The 23,416-nt window shown below is 35.9% G+C and overlaps 2 protein-coding genes across 12 annotated transcripts; one reads left to right on the top strand and one right to left on the bottom strand.

The window, feature by feature from the left end:
* Window positions 1-1,838: 1,838 nt before the first annotated feature.
* On the bottom strand, window positions 1,839-21,789 carry LOC148960378 (uncharacterized). Of its 2 annotated transcripts, XM_089116140.1 has the most exons (6): window positions 21,284-21,789; window positions 16,410-16,511; window positions 6,562-6,660; window positions 4,684-4,758; window positions 4,336-4,372; window positions 1,839-2,054 (listed from the first exon to the last, which is right to left on the bottom strand). In XM_089116140.1, exons 1-6 carry the CDS (start codon window positions 21,330-21,332, stop codon window positions 2,051-2,053), a joined length of 366 nt encoding a protein of 121 aa, XP_088972266.1. In that variant the 5' UTR covers window positions 21,333-21,789; the 3' UTR covers window positions 1,839-2,050. The 2 variants fall into 2 exon arrangements, with proteins under 2 accessions (XP_088972266.1, XP_088972267.1); XM_089116141.1 differs by lacking the exon at window positions 6,562-6,660.
* LOC135690514 (uncharacterized) lies at window positions 7,634-23,100 on the top strand. 10 transcript variants are annotated; one of them, XM_089116138.1, is made up of 9 exons: window positions 7,634-8,177; window positions 8,217-13,991; window positions 14,604-14,682; window positions 18,989-19,107; window positions 19,781-19,835; window positions 20,406-20,482; window positions 21,789-22,081; window positions 22,482-22,618; window positions 22,938-23,100. In XM_089116138.1, exons 1-2 carry the CDS (start codon window positions 7,634-7,636, stop codon window positions 11,909-11,911), a joined length of 4,239 nt encoding a protein of 1,412 aa, XP_088972264.1. In that variant the 3' UTR covers window positions 11,912-13,991; window positions 14,604-14,682; window positions 18,989-19,107; window positions 19,781-19,835; window positions 20,406-20,482; window positions 21,789-22,081; window positions 22,482-22,618; window positions 22,938-23,100. The 10 variants fall into 10 exon arrangements, with proteins under 10 accessions (XP_088972264.1, XP_088972262.1, XP_088972259.1 ...); XM_089116136.1 differs by having other exon boundaries at window positions 7,634-13,991; window positions 21,978-22,081; XM_089116133.1 differs by having other exon boundaries at window positions 7,634-13,991; window positions 21,793-22,081.
* The last annotated feature ends 316 nt before the right edge of the window (window positions 23,101-23,416 follow it).

Raw genomic sequence — 23,416 nt, 5'->3', positions numbered from 1 at the left:
CTCAAATCAAATTCTGATCATCAAGAATCTAAGCATATCTGACATTGTCTGCTCAGTTGCGTGGCTTGTATTGGACACAGCGGTACTGTACCTTAACAATAATGACGAGGACATAAAAAATCGGCTTTGGATTTCCGTCAGCACTTTATACATCACATGGGTCCTTTTTATGTTTCTGCTGAATATCGATCGATTCATTGGTATTAATTTTCCATTTAGGTACAAGATAATTCTTACAAAGAAAAACATTCTCAGAGCTATGGCCTCAATTTGGTTTCTTGGCACTGTCAACAGCATTTTATGTGTCATCTTTGTATCGGAAGCAATGACGAAAAACATTGTGCTAATATGGCTAGTTTTGGATGGCATATTTATGATTCTCTTCGTCTCGACGTACACCACAATATGTTTGCGTGTGAAGAGCAGAATGCGTGACTCTTGATTGATGCTTGGAATCGGGACCACCATAAGGGGAAGCCTCATAAAGTAATGAATTCTATTTCAGAAATTGAATTAAGCAAAGGTAACAAAAGTATGCCTTAATCATTTCAGTTAGAGACAGTATTATTGCCATTAAAACATTCATTCACAAGCACATTCTCTTGCGTTACAATTTTTGAAAAAAATCTCCCTAAACGAACATATCGATCAACTTTTGAATTTCTTTCTTTTCAAGAAATGCTTTTTTTCCATTTAATTTGTGAATTAGAAATAACAGAATTATTAGACAATACACTCGTTTTTTAAGAATATCATAACTTTTTTTCAACCCTGATATTCTTGACAAATTTTTGTTTTGAGCCTAATATACTTTAAGTATTGTTATTTCTTTTGAAAGGTGATAATTCTTCAGGGGAAAATAGTTATTAAAAATTCAAAGGTTTTAAAGAAAATAGCTGCCCTGAAATAGAAATCATGCTTTTTGAAAAACTGAAATATCTCAGTCATGCAATACTCTGTCATAGCATAACAGGCAACTGCTGAACAATGAGACACAAATACGTGATCTGAGGCTGAATAGTATTCTTATAATATTATCAAAACATGGATGATTCTGTGCCTGAATATTCTTATAAACAATATTCTTATAGGAAAAGAGTGTAGGCTATATTGGGAGATTAAGTTTCTTACAGGAGGAAAACTGTCGAAAAAACGTTCTAGTTTGATATGCGCATCGCTTAAATGCGTGTTATCTTTCTTTTATTTTTCTGTCGGCAATTTGATACAATTTTCGTCGGCAGTTAGGTTGAATATAAACGTCGGTACCTTGCATGTTTGTCTCTAGCACCACCCCTGTATTGATTGTACAGTCGCATAGCTGCGGGATTGTGCATTTATAGATAAATACACAATAATTATGAGATGAAATAAATAGTTATGAGATAAAATGCATATCAAGCTTTGATAACGCCCCCAAAATGTATTTTTGGACTGCAGTTCAGAATAAAAACCTTACATTTCTTGTTTGTCAACTTATTAATTTCATGCTCAGAGAATTGAATAGAGTTGTATTTGTCTTTTTTTCTTGTTTTGCTGTTCAATTTTCTGTAATGTTTATAACTGGGATTATTAGCAAATTCAGTATGCAACTGGGCTTTCCCTTTGCCAAACTCCTTTTCAATACGAGAAAGCATGACTGTGAGGCTAGCTATTGAGTGACAGGGGTAGTCCGTCTCTATGGGTAAGCCGGTTACCTAAGCCAGATCATCCCCGAATCTGAAAGTATGGCGTAGAGGATGGATCTATGAAGATAGCACATTTGCATTGGCTATGATGCATTGCTACATGCATTCCTGAAAGTTAACAAAGGAAGAATTGTATTGAAAGACATGACAAGCTATAGTTAAAGGAGCATTCGTTATTCAAACTGAAACGGTGAGACTGATATAATACAACTAAATATTGATATCTAAATATCAATGAATCATGCAATCTATTTCCATTTAGCAATGAGGTGCTAGAGAAACTAATAGAAGTGCTAGAGCAATGAAATATATTGTTGTGCTAATCTAATATGCTCTCATAAGTGTCCAGTTTTCCTCTTCATCTTTCACCTGAAATGGAACGAAAATTTGATAGAACTAATTTTTGAATTAACCAATATAAATGCTAATGATTGAGCATTATTGATATGTATCCGAAGCAATATAAATCGTATTCATATCAGACTTGGCTACATTCTCAATTTGCAGTGAGTATTTGTAGTCAGCTATTCAGTGATGTCATGAAAGTGTCCAGGCATGACAATTGACAGTGGAGTGGTGATCCTATGATATTTGTGGGAGGGGGGGGGGGGGGGGGGACTGGCTCTCGTTTAGAACTCCTATTAGCTGAAAATATCACATTGACCATGCCCTTACAAGTCACAAAGCTAAACCCCACCCATTTGCTAGAGGTGTAATTGAACTATTTACTAAAGATAATTTTTTTAGATCATCACTAATAGTGGCATGAATTTCAGAATGGAACTAACAAATCAGGAAAAAATCTTCTAGTGGAAAAATTTCGAATTTTTTATGTGTGGTTTGATTGTACCAACGCAATAATGCCTCCATACCCACTGATTCACTGTAGCCTCATCATGACTAAGTCAAAAGTATGAAAGTATCAAGCACTAGTGGTTTAGGTTCATTTTGAGCTTAGGGTTATGTTTAAGAGCAACTGTGAATAGAACAAGGTCCTGGTTACTAGCGGTGACATAAATGAAGCACAATGACTTTCTGAGCTGTTCTGCTAGGAATGGAAAACAAATAATACCTTCTACAGGGAAGGCCATGCTGTAAAATTTCTCTGAAAAGTATTTAATGCATATGGCCATGTAGCTGCAGCAAATTAAAAAGAACTATTTATTTGTGTCTTTTTATGGTGTTCATTCATGCTGAATCCATAGAGAAAATCCCTATCTCTATTTTCTTAGGCATCATCAAATAATAGTCAATAATGGTCAATTATATTTTGAATCATGAGTAATCAGACTTAAGTTTTCATGGGAGAAGCATATTATTTTTTCAAACAAATTGCATGTAAGGATAATGGAGAAGCATTTCATTTTTGCTGGAAAAATTGTTGTTAGACTAATGATTCTAGTAAAACCACCAGCTGCCAATGGATAGTAGGTTCTAAAAATACAACTTTAATAGAGTATGCAAAAGCCTCAGTTCTGTGTTGATATCACTGCCATTGCATTGTATACACACATATACACATGCGTAAATAAACAGGGGGTCATATTATACATAATTGTATGTTGTGCCGTTAATTTAGATGTCCAAAAAAGAAGGCAGAGGAATGAAAAATAAAGAAAGCAAGCCAGAAAAGATCTTAATACTGCATGAAATCATTAATGAATTCTGTATTTTGATTGGATTTCTATAGATTCTAAGCAGGGTACAGTCCTGGTAATATGAAATTTGGCGGCGTGCTGGTAATTGCACGCCTTGAAAAGTTTAGGCGTGCCATGGCGTGCGATGACGTGCGATCAATAAAATGGAGACCTTACGATTTTTATGAAGACCTGGTGACATCTTTGTATTAGAATGTGTGTATCACTGCTTGAGAGAGCGTATGAGGTTTTCGTAAAACCAAAAGGGTTTTATGGAATTTTAGAAGAAGTTTCTTGAAAACAAAATAATTTAGCAAAAAGGATACAAGTTTTTTAGGCTCTGTTGCCATTACTCCATTTCCGTATGAGAACAGATTCGAGTGATTCTGTTTTCGAATTTGAGTTTCATTAATACGCACAAAAACGGTGTCATTTGATACCAAACCGAATATATTCAAAAACGCTGTTCAAAGTGGACTCATCCGAAAACGGAATCATTTGAATACGCTTCGTTTTATTGGAAACAGCGAAGACAGATGCATTCAAAACGGAGTCATTCAATCTCAGTTGCAAAAAGAGCTTGAGCTAAGGATATGATAATGGGCAAATATGGATTAATTGAAACAGCCACGTTATCATTTTGACCAAAACAGAGCGGCCCGGGGCAATGTGTTCAAGAAAATAAGAAAAGAACAGAGAGAGAGAACGGAGACATACAATAACGGAGTAACAGCATAACGGAGTAATGGAAACCGGGCCTAATGAAAACGAAGTAAAGAGTTAAAATGCCTCCAGGAATGCCATCAATATAACCCACACAAAAGAAATTAAAAGAAACAAAAGAGAAAAAGAATAGTAATTCAAAACATGGAACTGCGCGTGCAATAGAAAGCATGCCTCGGGAGTTCTAGGCGTGTGTGGAGGCGTGCGCGTGCGATCGCACGCCTGATGTTACCAGGACTGAGGGTATTACAAATATATCAATTTCTATTTGCTGCAAAATATATATTTACCCTCCTCTCAGTGTTCCCATCATGTCAATTGTACCACCTGAAAATTTAAAAAAGAGAATGTGAACAATAGATGAACAAAGAAGTAAAATTTTATCTATCAAGCAAATGATAAAGAAAGAGACTCATGAAATATAAATAATTGAATTCCTTTAAAAGTTTTATCTGGCTAGCCATTTCGATTTGAAATTTTCAATTTGCTCAGAAAAAGAAGTGGTTGATTGATGATGATTTTTGAAATCAGTTAAATGCAAGTGTAAAGTTTTCACTAACAAAGCCATTTTGTTATTGTAGATTTGCGATTAAGAATTTTTTATTTTTTCCTGCTTTGTAGCATTCATGTATACTTGCCTTGGGGGACCTTCTGCAGAGTAGCATTGGTCAATGTAGTCCCTTGATAAACAAAGTAAACTTGACCAGGTGGCACTAAAACAAAATTGATAGCAAATGTCACTCTTTTTTTTGGCATACGATTATTTTTTTTTCATTTTATACATGTGCTAAGATATTAGGAATAAATAGCACCATTATATTTTTGAGATAAACAGTTCTTGTGAGAAACCTTGACGAAAATGTTTTAAACTATTTTCAGTCAAGGTTTTCTCAAGAATTATTTTTTGTCTGTTCTTAATCATATCTGTTGTTTCAATGCCATGTACCTTTGTCTGTTATAAAATTCCAAAGTGCTCATTTGAAGATTGTTTTTTGATTCTTAAATGTCTTCATAAAAGATCTACTCCTTTTCGTGACTTTTTGGTTGTCTCCCTCTCATGTGATGATTAAACAAACCTCTGTGGGGATAGCTATGTTGTTGTTTATCAAATCTTTGCTATTCACATCAAATCCAATAGTGAAGAAAGCATTTGATAAGCAGCATCTTTTGGTAATGTTTAGATGCAGGATTTGGCTGTCAGAAATTTTAATTGGTGTGACATAATAACTAGTGGTGTAGCGTCAAAGCGTAAAAAGTTCTAGACACATTTCAAAATTCTTGCAACATTTTTACCGGTAATAAATAGGTTGCAGTGTTAAAGTCATTGTATAATATATTCCGCAATAAATGGCCTCTCTTTCTGAGCATGAACAGCATGCAGTGAACTCTTTTTGCCTGTCTACTGTCCTCATCGATGATAGAAATGGACATGCGATACTCCAGAGCAGCTTTAGTGCTGCTCATGTGCAGCTTCTGAGAGAAGTTAGAATTAAACGGACTGGAGCTTGCTGTGGGCCTGAGCGCAAGCATTCCCAAATATTTGATAATCCTCAACATTTTTCTGTCTACAAGCTACTTTTTGCAAATATTCTTTGCATGATACATAGTTTCAAATCTAATTACTCTTCTTTTGTTGCTTTTGTGACTGTTGAAGTCTAGTCTTTCCGTCATAGTCTATTTGTCATGATCCCCATATCGTAATTTAAGTCAAAGGGCTTGCCAGTATAGTCAGAATTTACGGACCAGAGCATGCTGTAGATCTGAGTGCAAGCCTTGCCCAAATACTTGATGATTAGCTGAGACTGACATTCTGAAACTTTACACAAGGTTTCATCTTCAATTCTAACAACTTTAACATCTCAGTATTTTTATTTTTGTCAACTATGAGGGTACAAAATTAGCAAAAACTTGTGCTCCTGTCCGTTTGGGCTCTTCTTTGAGCAGGCCCATAGACAGTCAAACTGGATTGGGAGGGCATGGATAGAGATATAGTTTTTTCTATACCTGCCTTATGAAATACTGTCAGATCAAGCTGCGCTTATAAGATTGTCAAACACAATTTTTGCAAATTATTGGGGGCATAACCCCCCTGCCCCAAGTGTCTACAGGCCTGCCTGTGAGCTAACAATTTTGCAATGTAGGGCATCAAAAACGTCCCACAAAATCCTTGTCTATGTGATCTTGCTTTGAAATTCTTACATTTAGATGGTGCCTTTCTTGACCAGTATGATGGCTTACAGGGTGGGGCACTTACATAAATTATTTTGCTGGCCATGCCAGCTTTTTTCTAGAAGAAAATGAGCATGAAGTATCACAGGGTTCTCAAACCCAAGCATATTTTCAAAATCAAAATTTATAATGGCGATTACCTTTAATTACCGCTTGTATCTATAAAAAGCTGAAAATGTAATTTTTTACATTCAACATAAACTTGTATGATATGTTACCGCATGCCTAGTTCTGTGGTCACGCTACGCCACTTATAATAACTTATTGGTTTTTAAATTTATTCTTACCTCTAAAAAAAAGTTTTGCCAGGTCATCAGTTGTTGTGGAAGAGATAATTGTATAATTTCTTGATCTGCCGTCAAGGTTTCTCACGAATACCTGAACTCCTAGAATTCAAATTCTTTTCTTTATATGTTGACAGAGTTTGGGTTTCCTATTTGATAAAAATTCACACTGAAATCAAGAGATGGCTTTGCTGGTCTTAGAGTTGAAAAATAGAACAGGTTTCAAGCTGTTCTGAAAGCAATCTGTCAAGAAGTTATGTAAAAAGCAAAAACATCATACATTCACTAAAGTATATCACCATTTGAACTGGGCAGCAAAAACTGGGACATGATTTAAAAAAGTATAATTGTTTAACTACAAATATAAAAAATTTTCTTCAGAGAATAACCTTGCCTATTCTAGACCTTTTGTTTGTAAATCTTGCGTTTTCTTGTTTTCTGGAAAGATTGAACTAGAAAGATTATTTTAAAATGTGTTTAAAGTAAATGGTTCAACTCGCCTTATCATAAAAGCGCCATAAGGAATATACTAACATCCTTTACTTCATTGATTTTTTAGTTGGAATTTGTTGCAAAAAGTGTATGATAGAATAGCTACCTTTGAAAATGAGCAGATTTTTAAAAAGAATTTATTCAAGTCCTACATTTAGAGTATTCACATGCTAATTACTATCTTGCATTTTTCAGCAGGACCACTGAGAGGTTTTTGGGGCTGAAAGGTGAGGGCCCCTGCTAGTGTGATGGGCAGGAAATTTTCATGACCAGGCCTGTTAGACTAGCTAAGATCACATTTCAGAATATTTATAGCAGTCATTTTTGTTATGTTGTTGTTGTTGTTGTTAGTGTTGAGAGTAGTGAAGACTAGCGAAGCACGTGCGTTGCGTATATGTACAGAGATTCAAGTTTAACAGTGGTAGCAGAGGAAAAAAAGTTCTAAGGAGCGTTATATCAGTGTTTTTTGTGCCATTTTGCCTGATTTTTGTGTCGTTTGTACTGGACTATATTTACTTCCTTCCCTATTTTACGTTACGGAGCCGGTCAGGCCCTAGGCCTAAATCACGCACCGTCAGCTATCATGACCGCCATGAAATTAAATCCACCTGTGTTCAACAGCAGTGAAAAAACGTTTGAGCGATGGGAAGTGGAAGTTCAAATGTGGAGTGAAATAACGGATCTGGAGAAAAAGAAAATGGGTATTGCTGTTGCTCTTTCTCTTCCTGAAAATGAGTCAGTACGGGCGCAGGTGATGGAAAGTGTTCCACTCGATGATTTGAAAAAGGAAGATGGCTTAAGCACTTTGCTCAACTTCATGGAAAAAACGCTCGGTAAAGATGATATGGAGGATAGCCTAGAAAAGTATGAAGAGTTTAAAAATTGTACCAGAGTTGCTGACCAGAAGATAAGTGACTTTATTCTTGATTTTGAACAGAAATATAACCGTATCCTAAAAAAGGGGATTAAGTTACCGCAAGAAATTCTTTGTTTTGAGCTTCTAAGTAGTGCAAATATAAGTAAGCCTGAAAAATTGTTGATTTTGTCTGGGATAAATTTTGACAAAAAGGACAACTTGTTTGAGCAGGCTAAGAAATCTTTAAAGAAATTTAAGGGAGATTTGGCTTCTGGTGATGATACAGGTTCAGCTGCAATAAAATTGGAACCTGTCTTTGTTGCTGCTCCAGAAAATGTTTTGGCAATGGGAAACTTTCAAACATTCAGGGGGCGGCCTTGGTCAAGGGGTCGAGGCTCAATGATGTTCCCCAGTGACAAAAGTCGCAAGATGGCTCGGATTCCAGTGAGTACAGGTGGTGCTTCTGTAAGGCCAATCAATCAAAAGGGCCCTGATGGTTCACTTTTAACCTGCCATGCTTGTGGTTCTTACCGACATCTAGTTGCATCTTGCCCTTATTCTTATGAAAATGCAAAGATGGCCCAACAAGTTCTTTCAGACCCTGCAGAGAAAGTTGTCTTATTTACTGGTTACAACAAAGATGCAGTGCAAGTTCTTGGTGAAGAAGCAATAAATTGTGCTGTACTTGACACAGCTTGTACTTCTACCGTTTGTGGGCAAAAATGGTTTCAATGTTACCTAAGCACTTTACCAGATGGTGAGCTGATGAAAATACAGCAGACCAAGGGTCAAAAGGTATTCAAATTTGGTGGTGGAGAAGTTCTACAGTCTCTCTTGTTTTGTGAATTACCTTGTAATATTGCTGGCAAAGATGTTGTCATTGAAGTGGATGTTGTTATGTCTGCCATCCCTCTTTTGTTGAGTCTAAAATCTCTCAAAAAGGCCAATGCAAAATTGAACATCGAAAAAGATACAGCCGAGTTTTTTGGGACCGAAGTACCATTAAACTTTACTTCAAGTGGTCATTATTGCATTCCTATTGGAAAAACTGATGAGATAAGGGTACAGGAAGTTTGCAATGTGGTTCTGAGTGATGTGATGCCAGAAGAAAGAAAGAAAATTTTGCAGAAGCTGCACAAACAATTTGCCCATCCATCTATGCCCAGACTAAAAGCATTAATGGCTGATGCTGGAGTGTGGAAAGATCAATACAATGAAGAACTTTGCGAGATTTATGATGGCTGTCAGACATGCAAGATGTATAAAAAGACACCAGCAAGACCAGTGGTCAGTATGCCAATGGCAAGTAGATTCAATGAAAAAATAGCCATTGATCTGAAGAGCTGGAAAGGAAAGTATATCCTTCACATGATAGATATGTTCACAAGACTGAGTGTGTCAGTTTTTATTAACAGCAAATCCCCACCTGTTGTTGTTGAGAAAATCATCCAGCATTGGATTGGAGCAGGATGGGGTGTCATGGAAGGAATTTTTTTTGATAATGGTGGAGAATTCAATAATTCTGAAATGCGTGAGGTGGCTAGTATTCTCAATATCCAGCTTTCCTCTACTCCTGCTGAAAGCCCATGGAGCAATGGTCTATGCGAAAGAAATCACCAAATTACTGATCGAATGCTGGAAATCTTAACAGAAGAGAATCCCAAGACAGATGAAAATACTCTCCTGGCATGGGCAAATGTTGCAAAAAATTCACTGCAGATGTGGAATGGTTTTAGCAGTTATCAGCTTGTCCTTGGAAAAAACCCAAACTTGCCAAACATTATGTCAGAGAAACTTCCAGCACTACAAGGCACCACTTCAAGTGAAATTCTGAAAACGCATTTGGATGCCCTATTTTCAGCAAGGAAAGCGTTCATTCAATGTGAAGCTAATGAACGCATACGGAGAGCACTTAGACATCCTATCAGAGCCACTGATGATGTATTTAATCCTGGTGACAGGGTGTTTTACAAGCGTGATGGAAGTCATAAATGGCTTGGTCCAGGAAAAGTCCTTTATCAAGATGGAAAAGTTGTTTTTGTACGCCATGCTGGTGTATATGTTCGTGTGTCAACAAACAGACTAATCAAGGATGTAGACTTGAAAAATGATGATGTGGTTGTAGATCAAAGGGACACAAATCCAAATATGTCAGTTCCCTTGCAAAGAGATAATAGCTCTGGTGCTACAATCTCAACGCCACAGCTATGTGAAAACCTGGGTGCATTAAGGGTTGGTCAGGAACAAGACCCTGATACCCAGCACCATGCACATGATATGGAAGAGCAACCACAATTGGCATACCAACAAAAGATCTCATTAAGAAAAAATGACCAGATCGAATACAAGATAAATGAAAACGATCCATGGATTACAGGGACAGTTTTAGGGAGAGCAGGCAAAGCAAGTACCTCAACTAAATACTGGTTCAATGTAGAGGACAAAGACACAGGCGAAAAGAAAAGTCTTAACTTTGAACAACTGAGTGATTGGAAAAAGGTAAATGAAGAAATTGACTTAGTGACTGTCTCTGATACCAAATCTACTTTAAGTGATGTTTTGCAAGCAAAACATGTTGAGCTAAGGAAATTAAAAGATTTTGATGTTTACGATGAAGTTGAGGATGTTGGTCAGCCCTGCATATCCACTAAGTGGGTCATAACTCATAAAGATGGTGGGATGAAAGCCCGTTTAGTTGCCAGAGGTTTTGAAGAGACTCAATATATTGAAAGTAATTCTCCAACAGTTGCAAAAACAACCATGCGAATACTTCTGGCAACTGCTACTAGCAATGGTTGGACAGTAAAATCTAGTGACATCACATCTGCCTTTCTTCAAGGAAAGCAAATTCAAAGAGATGTGTTCATCAAACCTCCTCCAGAAGCTGCGCAGAGTAATGGGGCACTGTGGAAACTTAAAAAGACCCTTTATGGGCTAGCGGATGCTGCGAGACAATTCTTTGACAGTGTAAAAGAGGAGTTAATCAATCTTGGGATGAAACAATCCAAAGTTGATTCATCACTGTTTTACATGACATCAAATACACAAGTTACTGGTGCTCTGATTATGCACATTGATGATTTTTTGCATTGTGGTAATGAAGTTTTTGAAGAGAAAGTTTTGAAACCACTTGCAGAGAGATTTACAGTTGGGCGACGTGCAAAGGACAATTTTACATACATTGGTTTTGACATCAAGCAAACCCATAAAGGTATTACTATCAGTCAAGGGGCATATGTCGAAAATATTCAAAGTATTAAAATTGATCCAGGAAGAGCCAAGGAAAAGAAAAGCCCCTTAACATCTGAGGAACAGAAACAGTTCCGTAGAATTGTTGGACAGTGCAACTGGGTTGCACAAGGAACAAGACCTGATCTTGCATTTGATGTTGTTGAAATGAGTTCAAAATTCAACAGCAGCCAAGTGTCAGATCTTTTGAGAGCCAACAAAAGTTTATTAAGAGTTAGGCAGCACAATTCAATCATCAGAATTCCACATCTTGGACCTTGTAAGAATTGGCATATTCTTGTCTTCTCTGATGCATCTCTTGCCAACATGTGTGATGGTGTATCTAGTATGGGAGGTCACATCATTCTGCTACTTGGAATGAATAATGCAGCTGCTGCTATAGCATGGTCATGTGCAAAGATCAAAAGAGTAGTCAAATCTACTCTTGCTGCAGAAATGCTCAGTTTGGCTGATGCATTAGATCATGCAATTTATCTACAACAAGTTATTTCAGAGCTTACTTCATTTGATGACATTCCTATTGATGCTTTTGTTGACAATAAATCAGTTGTAGAAGCTGTCTACTCCACAAAATCAGTTGAAGACAAACGTTTGCGTATAGATGTTGGGTCAGTTAAAGAATTGTTAGAAAGAAAAATCATAAATAGTGTTCAATGGATTCCAGGGGAACAGATGTTAGCTAATCCATTAACAAAGCTGGGTGCATCATGTCTGGATTTACTGAAGTGCATTCAACAGGGAAGAAAACTATTTTAAGGATTTATTCAGTTTAAAATTGTGACATTTTGACTTTATTTTATCCGCAAAGAAAAAAAAAATTATAGTTAATGTTATGTTGTTGTTGTTGTTAGTGTTGAGAGTAGTGAAGACTAGCGAAGCACGTGCGTTGCGTATATGTACAGAGATTAAAGTTTAACAATTTTCTTGCAATTTTTAAAAAGGTTTTACTATTTCTAGGCAATACTTCTACAACATTTGATTAATTCCATTCTTTAGATGGTATACATTGCTTTATGAGGTCCCCTAGACTTTGAGACCCTGGGCAATTTGGCCCCTCTGCCCCCCTCTTGACAGCCCTGTTTTTCAGGGTATGTATCTTATATTGGTATTCTTGTGTTTCTTCTTCATCTCCCTTCTTTATCTCATCTAGTGCAGAGAGTTGTCCATGCCAAAACAAGGTCTTCTTTTGACAACTCTGTTCTGTCCTTCTACTAAAGTTGCTTCATTTTTTATCCTTTTGAACCTCTTTCCACTTTATGTTGATCTCTGTTAACTAGCCAATCAAGATGTGACAAGAAAATATTTTATCTTGACAATCTTCCCTTGAAGCTTCCTTGGACTCTTATTTATACATATTATGCAAGGTGGAATATCAAAAAGCAAAGCGGATAGAACCAATATTTTTGTTGTTTACTTCACCCTACTTTTAACCTACTTTAACTTATTATTATATTTTTTACTATTCTTGTTCATAAGTCTGTTCTTATGTTTATATGTTATATTGTTGAACCATACTTTTTATTTATTTATATTTTTCTTCTTGTTTCATTTGATTTATTTAATGTAAAATTATATTTTATTATTGATAACCTTGCACCTTTCTATTTTTTATGGCACAGGGTCGGGGTACAGGAAAAGGTTTTCTGGCCACCCCTTGAATGTAATATTTGTAAACTTTATCTTGCCGCCTAACTTTGGTGGTAGCCTTGACTTAACCTTTAAACAACCTAAACATGTTGGCACACGCCCTTTCTACAATTTCATATTTGACTTTTCAAAAACAGGCGAGGCACCTTCCTCTTCTATTAAAATTCTGCAATTTCTTGCCCTTTGGTTGTGTCTCAGCAACATGTTAACGGGTAGCTTAGTGAGCTTAGACCCCAATGATTCCCGAAATGTGCCACAAACTATGCAATGAATCATCGTTCCCTTGTCTTTTAGAATGTTGAGACCCCTTTCTCAAGTTTTGTGCAAAATGGTATTCATATTTATAATATGTCACATTAGCAGCCTTGATTATGGATGATGAATTGTATAGGGCACCCACAGGAAACCTCATAGAAGAAAATGTTGTCAGAACACAATCCAGGTCAGGCCATGTGTTGGCTTCAGGTTCGACTTTTTATGTCTGATTCAAGCAACAACTCGACAGTTACGAAGGGACAGGTATTAGCTACCCAAGAGACAGGAATTTTGAGTTGTGAACAATTGTGGTTCTGATTGCTTCTTCTCTTCCTTTTGTTGTATTTCCGTTGTGTCTTAATTTTACTTCAAAATATCCCTTCCCAGTTTTTATTTCCTATATTCATATCAGACATCTTCAGTATTCATCTTCTAATCTTCTAGCTGTTGCTCCTTTCAGTTTTGTATTTGTATTTTTTCCACCTAGCATCCGAAGGTAGTTTTTAGGACACTGAAAGGCTGAGCAGTGTCCTGGTCGTTCCTTTTGATGTGACCACACTTTGTGACTCCTATGCCTAGAATTGCAGAGAACTAGTGATTCCCCCCACTCTAAGTGAAATTTTGGTCATGTTAGGGAAAATTGGTAGCGTGTAACTTAATGATCATTGTCAGTAAAGTTTCTTGTTGACTATTCGTGAAATGCAGCAGAAGCTCAAAAGCTTGCTTTTGCCATTTTTTAGGGACAGAATCTGTTCAAGACTTCCACTAAGTCCTTCTCAGTTTAAGGCAATATGATTTCCATTTTGCATTTCCTGTAACAATCTCTATTTTTCCAGGTCACATTATCAAAATAACACTGAAGATGTGGAAGAAATACACAAATTGTACAATATCTGATGCTTTCGTCGAAAGTTCCTTTGAATTGGAAAATCAGGTAATCAAAAATATTCTTTTAAAATACGAGAAGGCACATTTAGTGTATTGTTTTTCAAAAGATTCTTTTTTGCGCTGCATGTATTTCGGTCATTCTAGCTGCAAAAGATTCGGTATGTCAAGCTTCGTAATCTACGAAGACTAAGCTATAAATGTAAAGGCCACCAGTATTTTGATGTTTTGCATGCTTTTGTGGATCTTTATTTATGGGGTAGGGTCCGCCATTCTAGCGACAATAAAAAGCTTGCCATATTTGTTGAAATTTACTTCTAATTTTTAGCCTAATTTTTTAAAAAAACGTGTTCTCTCAAGCTACCTGCCAATTTTAATTCCGTCTGTATCCAACTCTTTAATCCGTTTTCAATAAATCGAAATGTATGCTTTCTTCAAGTAGCATACAATGCTTGATAACCGTGAACTTCAAAAGGAAGCTCTATTGCTCTATTGAAACAAAATGCTCTTATCTAGAAAGAAGTCAAACAAATCTAACAGCTTTCTTCAACGTTTAGAATCAAACTCTTCCTTAATGATTAGAAAACACAAATAATTTTAAAGCAATTATTTGAGCTAAACTTCTTTATCATTCTTATCTTTTTTGACTTTGTCAATACAGGATAAAGACGGCCTAGCCAAGCAGTCGCCTGAAATGCTTCTTGGTATTTAGGCCTAAACAGATTACATGAGAATGAAATGTAAGTATTGCCTTTTTATGTTGATTCTTTGTGCTGTTTTAAAGTCCAGCTTCAAAAATATTGACGTGTCACCTTATAAACTAAACTATTCAGATTTCGTAAGGGTTGTATCCGAACATAGCGAACTTTGATTCGAACTTTAGGCGTAGTTCTTTATTACGCGAGGTCATAAAAACACTGATGTTTCGAACAAGAAGGATTGTGTTGAGCAGTATGGAACTATTTTTCCAATATCATCGAAAAACCTTAGGTGACGGAGCGAGGCCTATAATTTTTAACCTACCATAAAAATTTGTGTGCAAATTTCTGATATCTGGAAAAATACCATACTTTAGCGACGAGTTGCAACCATTGCTAGTTTCATCCAAATAAAGTCTGCTGCATCTTTAATAGGCGTAGTGGAGGTTATTTATAAAGTTTTTAGTAGTTTATGGCACTTCGCACAGGTGCTTAATCGATAGGTGCAAACAAAATTTTGTTCCGTTGATCGTTGATGTGATTTAGAGAGTCATCTTCAGGCCTAGAATCTAATTTGCTTTTATGTTTGCCCTATGTTTGTTCTTTGTCCTATGGTGACAAAATGGTGGTTAAGTGCCTCAGTCAAATATTTTTCATTTGTAATTGTTTTCCCCAACAACATATAAGCTTGAGATTTCAGTTGACGCTACTACTTTGTCTTGTGCCTTGTCGATAACCTGTCACATTTTTAGGACCTCCTTTGTTTCTTTCAACTAACCCTTGATGGTTTGGTTGTATTGCATATCGAAAATCTTGTCTTACTTTACTACCGCGATGCAGTAGCATCGACAGGGGTGTCAGCAGGGGCAGTTTCATTGGGCCCGCGCCCAAAAAGTGTACCTTGCTCAAAATCAAGGTGTTTTTCTTACTTTTCAACAATAATGCATCATTCCATGGAAGACTTTCTCCCGTAAGGACCTAAAAGGCCCGAAATTAAACATTAAGGCCAAATAAAATTAATTAGTTGATTCTCATCAGCGCCCGTATCGTATTTTGGTGCCGCCTTGATTTTTTTGATATTTTATATTTTCATATAAAAGTCCCGCCCGTCTTAGATTTGTGGAAAATTAAAAAATCTTATATTTAGTAATGCCTTAATTCATGGAAATTAAATAATCCGACCTTCCCCAGTTTTTTATTTACAACACATAACAACACGTAAGGAAAAGATCCTACTCCGGGAGGTGAAGAACATTTTTGCTCTCTGTTCTTTCGCAAAAGGTTAGCCAAAGACTGAAAATGGCATAGACAACAGCAACCAAAAAGGTTAAATTTGTGTATTTTTAATTTTTTGAATAGAGTTAACATAACACAGGATTCTAAATTATGGGGTTGAATTCTACTATATGGGGGTGGACGATTTTCCAAAAAAGTTTGCCAAATTAATTAATGCCCCATCCTAGATTCTTATTTAATCTTTGTGGCTCACTAGCAAAATCAGGATGTCTTTCATCACCTTATACATTTTTTTCATTTAATCATGACAATATCTTAATAATTATTGGTGTTAGCCAGCATTAGTTTTGCTTTTGAAGATTTGCAACAAAAAGGTATGCAGATCTAATGATTCGCCCGTTGTTTATATAACACCAACGAAGTAACAATAATTCTGAAATTATTTATCAGTAATTGTTTTGTGTTTTCGTTAAAACATTAAATAAATGTAGAAATGCAAATTTCTTGAAAAGATTTCGTAAGTATTCGGTTACCTTTCTGTTGATATCCATCATGTTTTTGATGATGCCAACCATTTTGATGTTGTTGTCGTCTTTGTTGTCTTTGCGGACGTTGTAATCCTTGCCCGAATGGGACTGGAAAAACAATAATTCTTTCTCGTGAAAGCTAACTCATAAGAAATTTTGATATATGCAGCTAACGACAGGATGACATATATTCATAAAATGATCTATTTTTATTGTAATTTTGTGTTGATATATACCAGTTTAAATTGTTTGTTATACCTTTTTATACCAAACGTTATACCAAAAAGAAGAGGGATGAGGATAATCCACTTGAAAAATGGTGATAATTTTCTTTCTGGTCTAACACATAAAAAATCATTTTTTGCTTCAAAACCAAATCCATTTCCTGCATTTTACCACCCCATTGTCCCTTTGTTCTTATTGTCCCAGGGGGTTGAAATAACTTCCGAATGGCAGAAATTTTCAAATGAAATCCCAAAACATTCAGTTTCATATTTTAAAAAAAGGTAGTTAGTACTTGCAATCCTTGAATAACCCCAGAGTAATGAAATATTGAGACACAGCTAAGAATGTAACAAAGAAACTCTCCTTAAAAGTGGAATGCATATAAACATCTTCGTTAGGCTGCCACCACGCGGGATAGGCCCTGGGGAAAAGCTCCGATGGTGCAACAGTTTGGGTCGAAGATGTAAACAAATTTTTAGACCCGCGCCCTTTTATCGTTCAAAGAAACGTCCTTTCTCTGACAATCGAAAGCCAAAATGGGCTTTATACGACATTTTGTAAGGTGGTTAAAATCTTTCTCACAATAGATTTGCCTGGGGTTCTTCAAGATCGTCGAAAAATGTTTTAAGCATAAACAACACAGAATTGCTTTCAACTGTTTTAGGCGATAAAAAATAAATTAGTTGATTCTCATTAGAAAGGCACTAAAAATATCGGGCAGGCGGCAGTTTTATATTTTGTATTTTAAAAATGGGCCTAAATCTTTTAAACTTTGTATATGACCCTAAAAAGTTGTTCGGTTTTCTCCTTTGCCTTCGTAGCTTTAAAAAAATAAAACACAATGCTAATCGGCAATCATTAGATCATAATATCATTAAGAATTACCTGAGTATCATTACCTGAGTAATAGAAAAGAGAAAAGAAAGGTAAAGCGAAAGAAGTTAAGAGAGAGAGAGAGATGATAGCAAAATTATTCCGATTATGGCTCGCCATCAATATTCAGAGATAGATCAAAAAGTTCCCTCAAATAGAAAATCGCATCTCGAAATGCATCTTTCTGGATATGCAGTTTCTCAAACAGAAAATATACTGCTGTTTTGTGTTTACCAAAAATCTGTTTTGCTTCAGAAAGCTGCATGTGGTGGCAAAGCCCCCTCTTTATATCCAAAAGGAAGGGTTTAGCCCCAAAGTTCCTATGCACTGGGAGCCTATGATTTTAGCCAATGCTGGCTAACACCAATAACTATTTAGATATTATTATGATAAAATGAAAAAAATGTATAGGGTGATGAAAGACATCCTGATTTTGCTAGTGAGCCACAAAGATTAAATAAGAATCTAGGATGGGCCATTAATTATTTTGCCAAATAACCAAAACAAAACTTATGCTGGCTAACACAAATAATTATTAAGATAAATAATTATATGTCATGAGTGTTAAAAAAGAATCACAACCATAAAAATTGTATTTGGAAGTTCTAACGTTTAACTACTGCGGTATCTCGATTTAAGATAGAACACCCCCTCCCCTAAAATAGGAAACGTCCTGGCATAGAAATGGTAACATGTTGTGTACTCCAAGCCTCATGCTTAGGACCACTTCTATTTATTGTCTACCTGAATTGATTTGAATAATATTTCAAGTTCTCTAGATCTAATATGTATGCTGACGACACAAACTGTACGTTAACATCTGCTATCGTTGAGGATTTTATTACAAATGCCTGCAAAAATTGGTATTTACTTTCTCTTTTAGCTTCACGTTTGTAAGCTGAAAGGATTTTTATATAAATAGTTTAATATGAGTTGAATGAATATTTGAAGATTTGGCACAATTTTTTCGATTCTGATAAAACTAATTTGCAATCTAAAAAAACATCCGAATCCGTTAAAACCCCGTATGTTGATCCCTGTGTCCTTATCCAAAGGTCGACTCATATGATTCAGATCTTAAGTTTGTTTCTTTGATTTCTCATGTATTAAGTTATTTAATCATTCTCCTCATTTCGATCACATGATCACTTCCGCCCATTATTGAAATAGAACTACTAAAACCTCTTCATGTGCTTGCTCAAAAGGCATGTACAAAACAACGAAGAAAAGTTCCTGCTTTCCATGATGCCAAGAGTCACGCATTGAAATCCTTACTGTATCATCTGTAAGACATGGCTTGAAAAGCTTTGTCCTAATTTCAAGTAAGATAATCGCTGAACCAAAACATTGTTAGCCCTAACCATTCTCACATTTTGCAAAAGGAGCCAATCGGCAATTTGCAACTTGTGCCACAAGGGGCCAGTAGCCTAGAAAGAATCAACGGACTTTTTGTATAAGCCTCCCTTAGAATCTTCTTATTTTTACAGACTGCTACCTGTCTTGTGTTGACAGTAGTTTTGCGTCCTACTGCCACTCGGATAAACCAATGGTGGGGAGTGATTTCCATCAAGGCAGACATGATTGGGATGGCCTAAGACAGATATGAGTATGTACCTTTATCTAGTTTTGTGAAAAGTTGACACAGTGTTATTTCCAAACGCTGCTGCATTTTATTTATGGGTAACTTTATTCCCCATAGTCAACCACTATGCCTTGGAAAAGTTCCTTGGAAACTTGACTTCTGAATGCAGACTTTTGCTAATGCCAATGATTCTTGAACTTTAAGACTCTCTGGCAAACTTGTTTTAATTTGATGCACAATGATTGTTTAACAGTAAAACTTTTCATCCACTTTGGAATTGCATGGAAGGAAATCGATATATCTTTTGAGAAACAACTGATGTTTAATTTAGTTATTACCTTGACTTGTTAGATTCTAATTACTTGAAAAGGTAACTTCGTATCTTCATCCTTAAAATGTTTTTTGAAATTCTTAAAACCAAACGCAACAGAGAAAACCTTACTGAAGCAAATGCTACTGAGATTTAACGCTAGATTTGCATAATCAATCATGATTTATAGAACATTTACTAGTATAGTATATGAATACTAACATACATGGGCCAATATATGCAACTCATATCTCACAAATTTACGAGAAACGTTTGTTGATAGTTTTGGTAAAAGAGCTTTTGTCTACAAGTGCAGTCATCGCTTTTTAGTGTTAATCTCTGGAAGTTTTTAGAAGTTGTCTGGTTATGTAAATTTCTTTAATGTAGTTCCTTTGAATGGAAAATTGTGAAAGAATCTTGATTTTTGGTTAAAAATCACAGCGTGAGTATTGCTATTATTAGTTGCTAGGTTTCTTATTCTTATGAAATGAAAACCTTAATTTATACTACTCAGCTCAGTCCTGGTTCTTGAAAAATTCTGGAATGTAGACTCAACTCTTAGTTTGAAGAAAACGATGTTAGTGAATTTGAAAATAGGCAAAGGAAACTCGTCGAAAATCCTTGCTTGGATAACCTGAAGAATTTTGCTTAAAAAGTACAGTTTTCCGTTTGTATATCTGCGAAGGAGTTTGTCCAATGTTTGGCCATGGGAATTTTGGCCAGTTTATAAAAGATGCCAAGGGAAATTCCCTTTGCTTTGTTGCCATATTTGTTGCCTCACATTTCAAAACCAAGGCCTCCAGACCTACGTGGCTCTTTAACTATGTTGGTAGCAAACTATCAAACTCAGTAGGTTAATGTACTTTAGGATAATAAACGGTAGGATAATGTCCTCAACAAAAAATTGCTTAACTCGACAGTACCAAATTTTGTGACTTTGTAGTTGTAAGATATAATGAATTGTCAAATTTCGTGATGGAAAAACTTTTGATGCATTTTCATTCCATTCTAGATTGAACGCAGTCTAGCTTTTCTAAAGCTGGTTTGTGTGAAAGATAGAAAAGATATGCAGTTATTTTTCTATTCAAGGTAATTTTCTTATTTTCCTACAGGGAAGTCTAATACTACAGAAGAATTTTTCTCTTGACTATCTATTTGTCATTTAAGCTGATATATGTAAACGTTACAAGGAGAAATTCATTAAATCATTGGCATTCAATGCTGTATTTCTTTTGTATCATTTTAATGCTGTATTCAATGATGTTCAAATCAACTCAAAGTTCAACCGGTAGCTCGCCCGCCTGATTTTGTCAAAGGGGAATTCCCTACGCTTTCTCCCTGAGATGGCCCAGTTTTACGTAGTGTTTTAAAACTGGTTTTTGAACGATTTCATGAATTTCAGCTTTATTTAATGTTTTGAAAGTGTCAGTTTAGTTTCAAATTCTAAGTTCCCAATTTGTAACTTAGCTTAATCGTCTTAAATCAAGTTTGGTACAACCTAGCTGCTTTTCGCATGCAACCATTACCGCTTCATCGTCATCCGGCGGACTTGATTCAATATGTTTTTTAAATCGCAAAACATGAGATGGCTTATTTCAATGTTTATTGCAGTAAATTCATCCTAAAATTTGATAATCGACCCTTATCTGTCTCTGAAAATGTACCAAAATCGTTCTAAAATGCTTTTGTCTTTTCGATCGGCGGTATTTCCGTAAATGCCGCGCAGGTTGGCGCGTAACATAAAATCGAACATTTAGCGCTATCTAAAAATGTTTCTGTGCAAAAAATAGACTAAGACAAAGTGGCGGAGGACCTTCAAAGATACAGTTTTCTTTAACTGTCGTTTTTAACTATTCAGTATTGTGATTAATAATTCTTAACTTTGCTTACCGTCATCTTCAGGCCCAGAAGGATACAAATCTTCATTATTTTGCATCATAGTGAGAGCTTCTTTTAACAGTGAATACTGTACTTTCGATGTGTTTCATATATTGCGATATCCGCGTAGAAAATTCGCTTGTTGCCTCTTTTTATATCTGGTGCTGACGGAAGGGGGAAATTATCTCCTCCGCTAAGCAAGTCTTTAAAAGCTAGTTGCTCCCCCCGAGTGACTCTGCTTTCTGCCATTATTGGATGATTTTTGAAACACTGCTTCTCAGAAAAAGTAGGTCTTGCGAATCTGTTTCTGGTATTGGTACACATTTGTATTTTGCTTGGACTTACAACGCATTTTTCGATGTTTCCTTTCTGCGACAGTTAATCATTATCTAGGTTTTCTAGAACTTTCTTTGATTGCCACGCAGAGGAAATTAAGTTTGATTTTTGAACCAAAACATCTACCCCCCTATTTTTCACCTCTCTTTGAACCCAAAGGTGTCTACATTGTTTTTTCTAGCCAGAAAGAGGCAGTTCTTTGGTCGAAGGGAATTTCCGCTTGCTCTGAAATATACGTAATGTCAACTAGAAGAATCAGTTTGATGTTTAAGGAATCTGTGAAGGAGGATATTTGTCTTCGCGCATGCGTTATGTATTGTCTTCTGCATTGCGCTGCTGGAAATTACCTTCGCCTGTTCGTTGTTTGAAGGGAATTCCCGGTCGCATATTGCTTATAAGGAGTGGTGTGTACCAATTTGGACTTCAGATCGCAAAAGAAAGGCCGTTGTGATTTTGGCTTAATTTGTGTCATCGGTAAGTTTTTATGTTAACTTGTGTTTTATTTTTCCCTTTTCTCTTCACTTCAGATTATGTTGAAACATCAATTTTGGGCTTTGCTGGTAGCTATTTTTAATAAAGTTTTTATCTTTGAAGTACCACCGGGAATATTTCATAGCCTATGTATATGTAGACTGGGCGGTTTAGATAACTTGTTTGGCAAGCTTTTTATGTCCAAAGGCAACATTGAAAAGTTGCCTGAAAAAGTATTGATGTTATTCTAACATAAATTTATCGATCCTTATTTTGCATAAGACAACAGGCCGGAGCAACCTTCTGTCAAAATCAGAATTCGTTCTTTTTCTGCCTTTGTTAACTTATGGCAATGGCAGATATGCTCTTTATTTCGGAAGTATATTCCATATTCTTGTCATAGGTATAAAAGTTAGAAATGGATGGCGATAGCAGCAAGGAGCTTACCAAAAAGGTCGAAGCTGGAGCTAAAACAATAGCAGGCCCACAGTCATACGAAAACCCAAAACCAGATGGACCCGAACCAGAAAAAAAATGAAGGTAAACAAATTTTGCCAACATTTTTGTCACGTGAACTAGTATTTTGAATGCATCAGCAGGCTGATATGATTTGGTTTTGAATTTTGCTATTTCTCTCAAATTTGGTGAGTGTAATGTCTTTTGCGATAACATATTCACTGGATTTATTTCATTTAATTTTTATTTTGAGGGCCGGTTCAGTTTATTTATGTTTTGAATATTTATATAAAGGCATCACTCAAGTCTTCAAAGCAACGCTTAAATTTGACGTTCACTGTATTGCTCCTGTAGATGTTGTACTTTTAAATATTGGTAACTTACTTTCTGAATTTTATTTTAGTAATTTGGAAAGCACAAGAGATGCACAAGAAGCATTGCGAAGAAAGCAAAGATCTGGCTATATAATGACCTGAGCTTCATGAAGCTTCGAAAAGACAGTCGGTTTTTTTATCTAACTATGTAGTCCATTCAGTTGCAAGATCTAATCAAATTAGATGGCATTATTTCGGGTTACTTTATTGCTCCAATCCTGGACTAATTTTTTATTCATAAACAGTACTAGGACGGTACTAGCAAAAGTACTATGACACTTAGTTTTGAATTGAAGCTTCAATGCGTCTCGATAGCAATTACTTTTTTGTTGATCACCGAATCAGGGAAGTAGGCTACAACCTCTGTTTTGAGACTCAACCCAACATCTGCCTTGGCACCAGATCTGGGCTTATTGAATTTCACTGCAATGTAACCGTGCATCTTAAAAGCTATTTGATAGCTAGAAGTCATTTTGCATATCTTTAGGATTTTGCGAATATGAAATAT

The sequence above is a fragment of the Rhopilema esculentum genome, chromosome 4 (assembly GCF_057945365.1).
Source record: "Rhopilema esculentum isolate cy_ngs chromosome 4, ASM5794536v1, whole genome shotgun sequence".
Classification (NCBI taxonomy): Eukaryota; Metazoa; Cnidaria; class Scyphozoa; order Rhizostomeae; family Rhizostomatidae; genus Rhopilema; species Rhopilema esculentum.
This window is presented reverse-complemented; position numbering and strand designations above follow the sequence as displayed.

Coding starts and splice junctions, on each gene's coding strand:
- LOC135690514 (XM_065208092.2), top strand. CDS start 7,634: ATGACCGCCATGAAATTAAATCCACCTGTGTTCAACAGCAGTGAAAAA.
- LOC148960378 (XM_089116140.1), bottom strand. CDS start 21,332: ATGATGCAAAATAATGAAGATTTGTATCCTTCTGGGCCTGAAGATGAC. Junction 4,759..6,561: donor GGCAAAACTTTTTTTTAGAG/GTAAGAATAAAT, acceptor ATTTTGTTTTAG/TGCCACCTGGTCAAGTTTAC. Junction 4,373..4,683: donor TCTGCAGAAGGTCCCCCAAG/GCAAGTATACAT, acceptor TTAAATTTTCAG/GTGGTACAATTGACATGATG.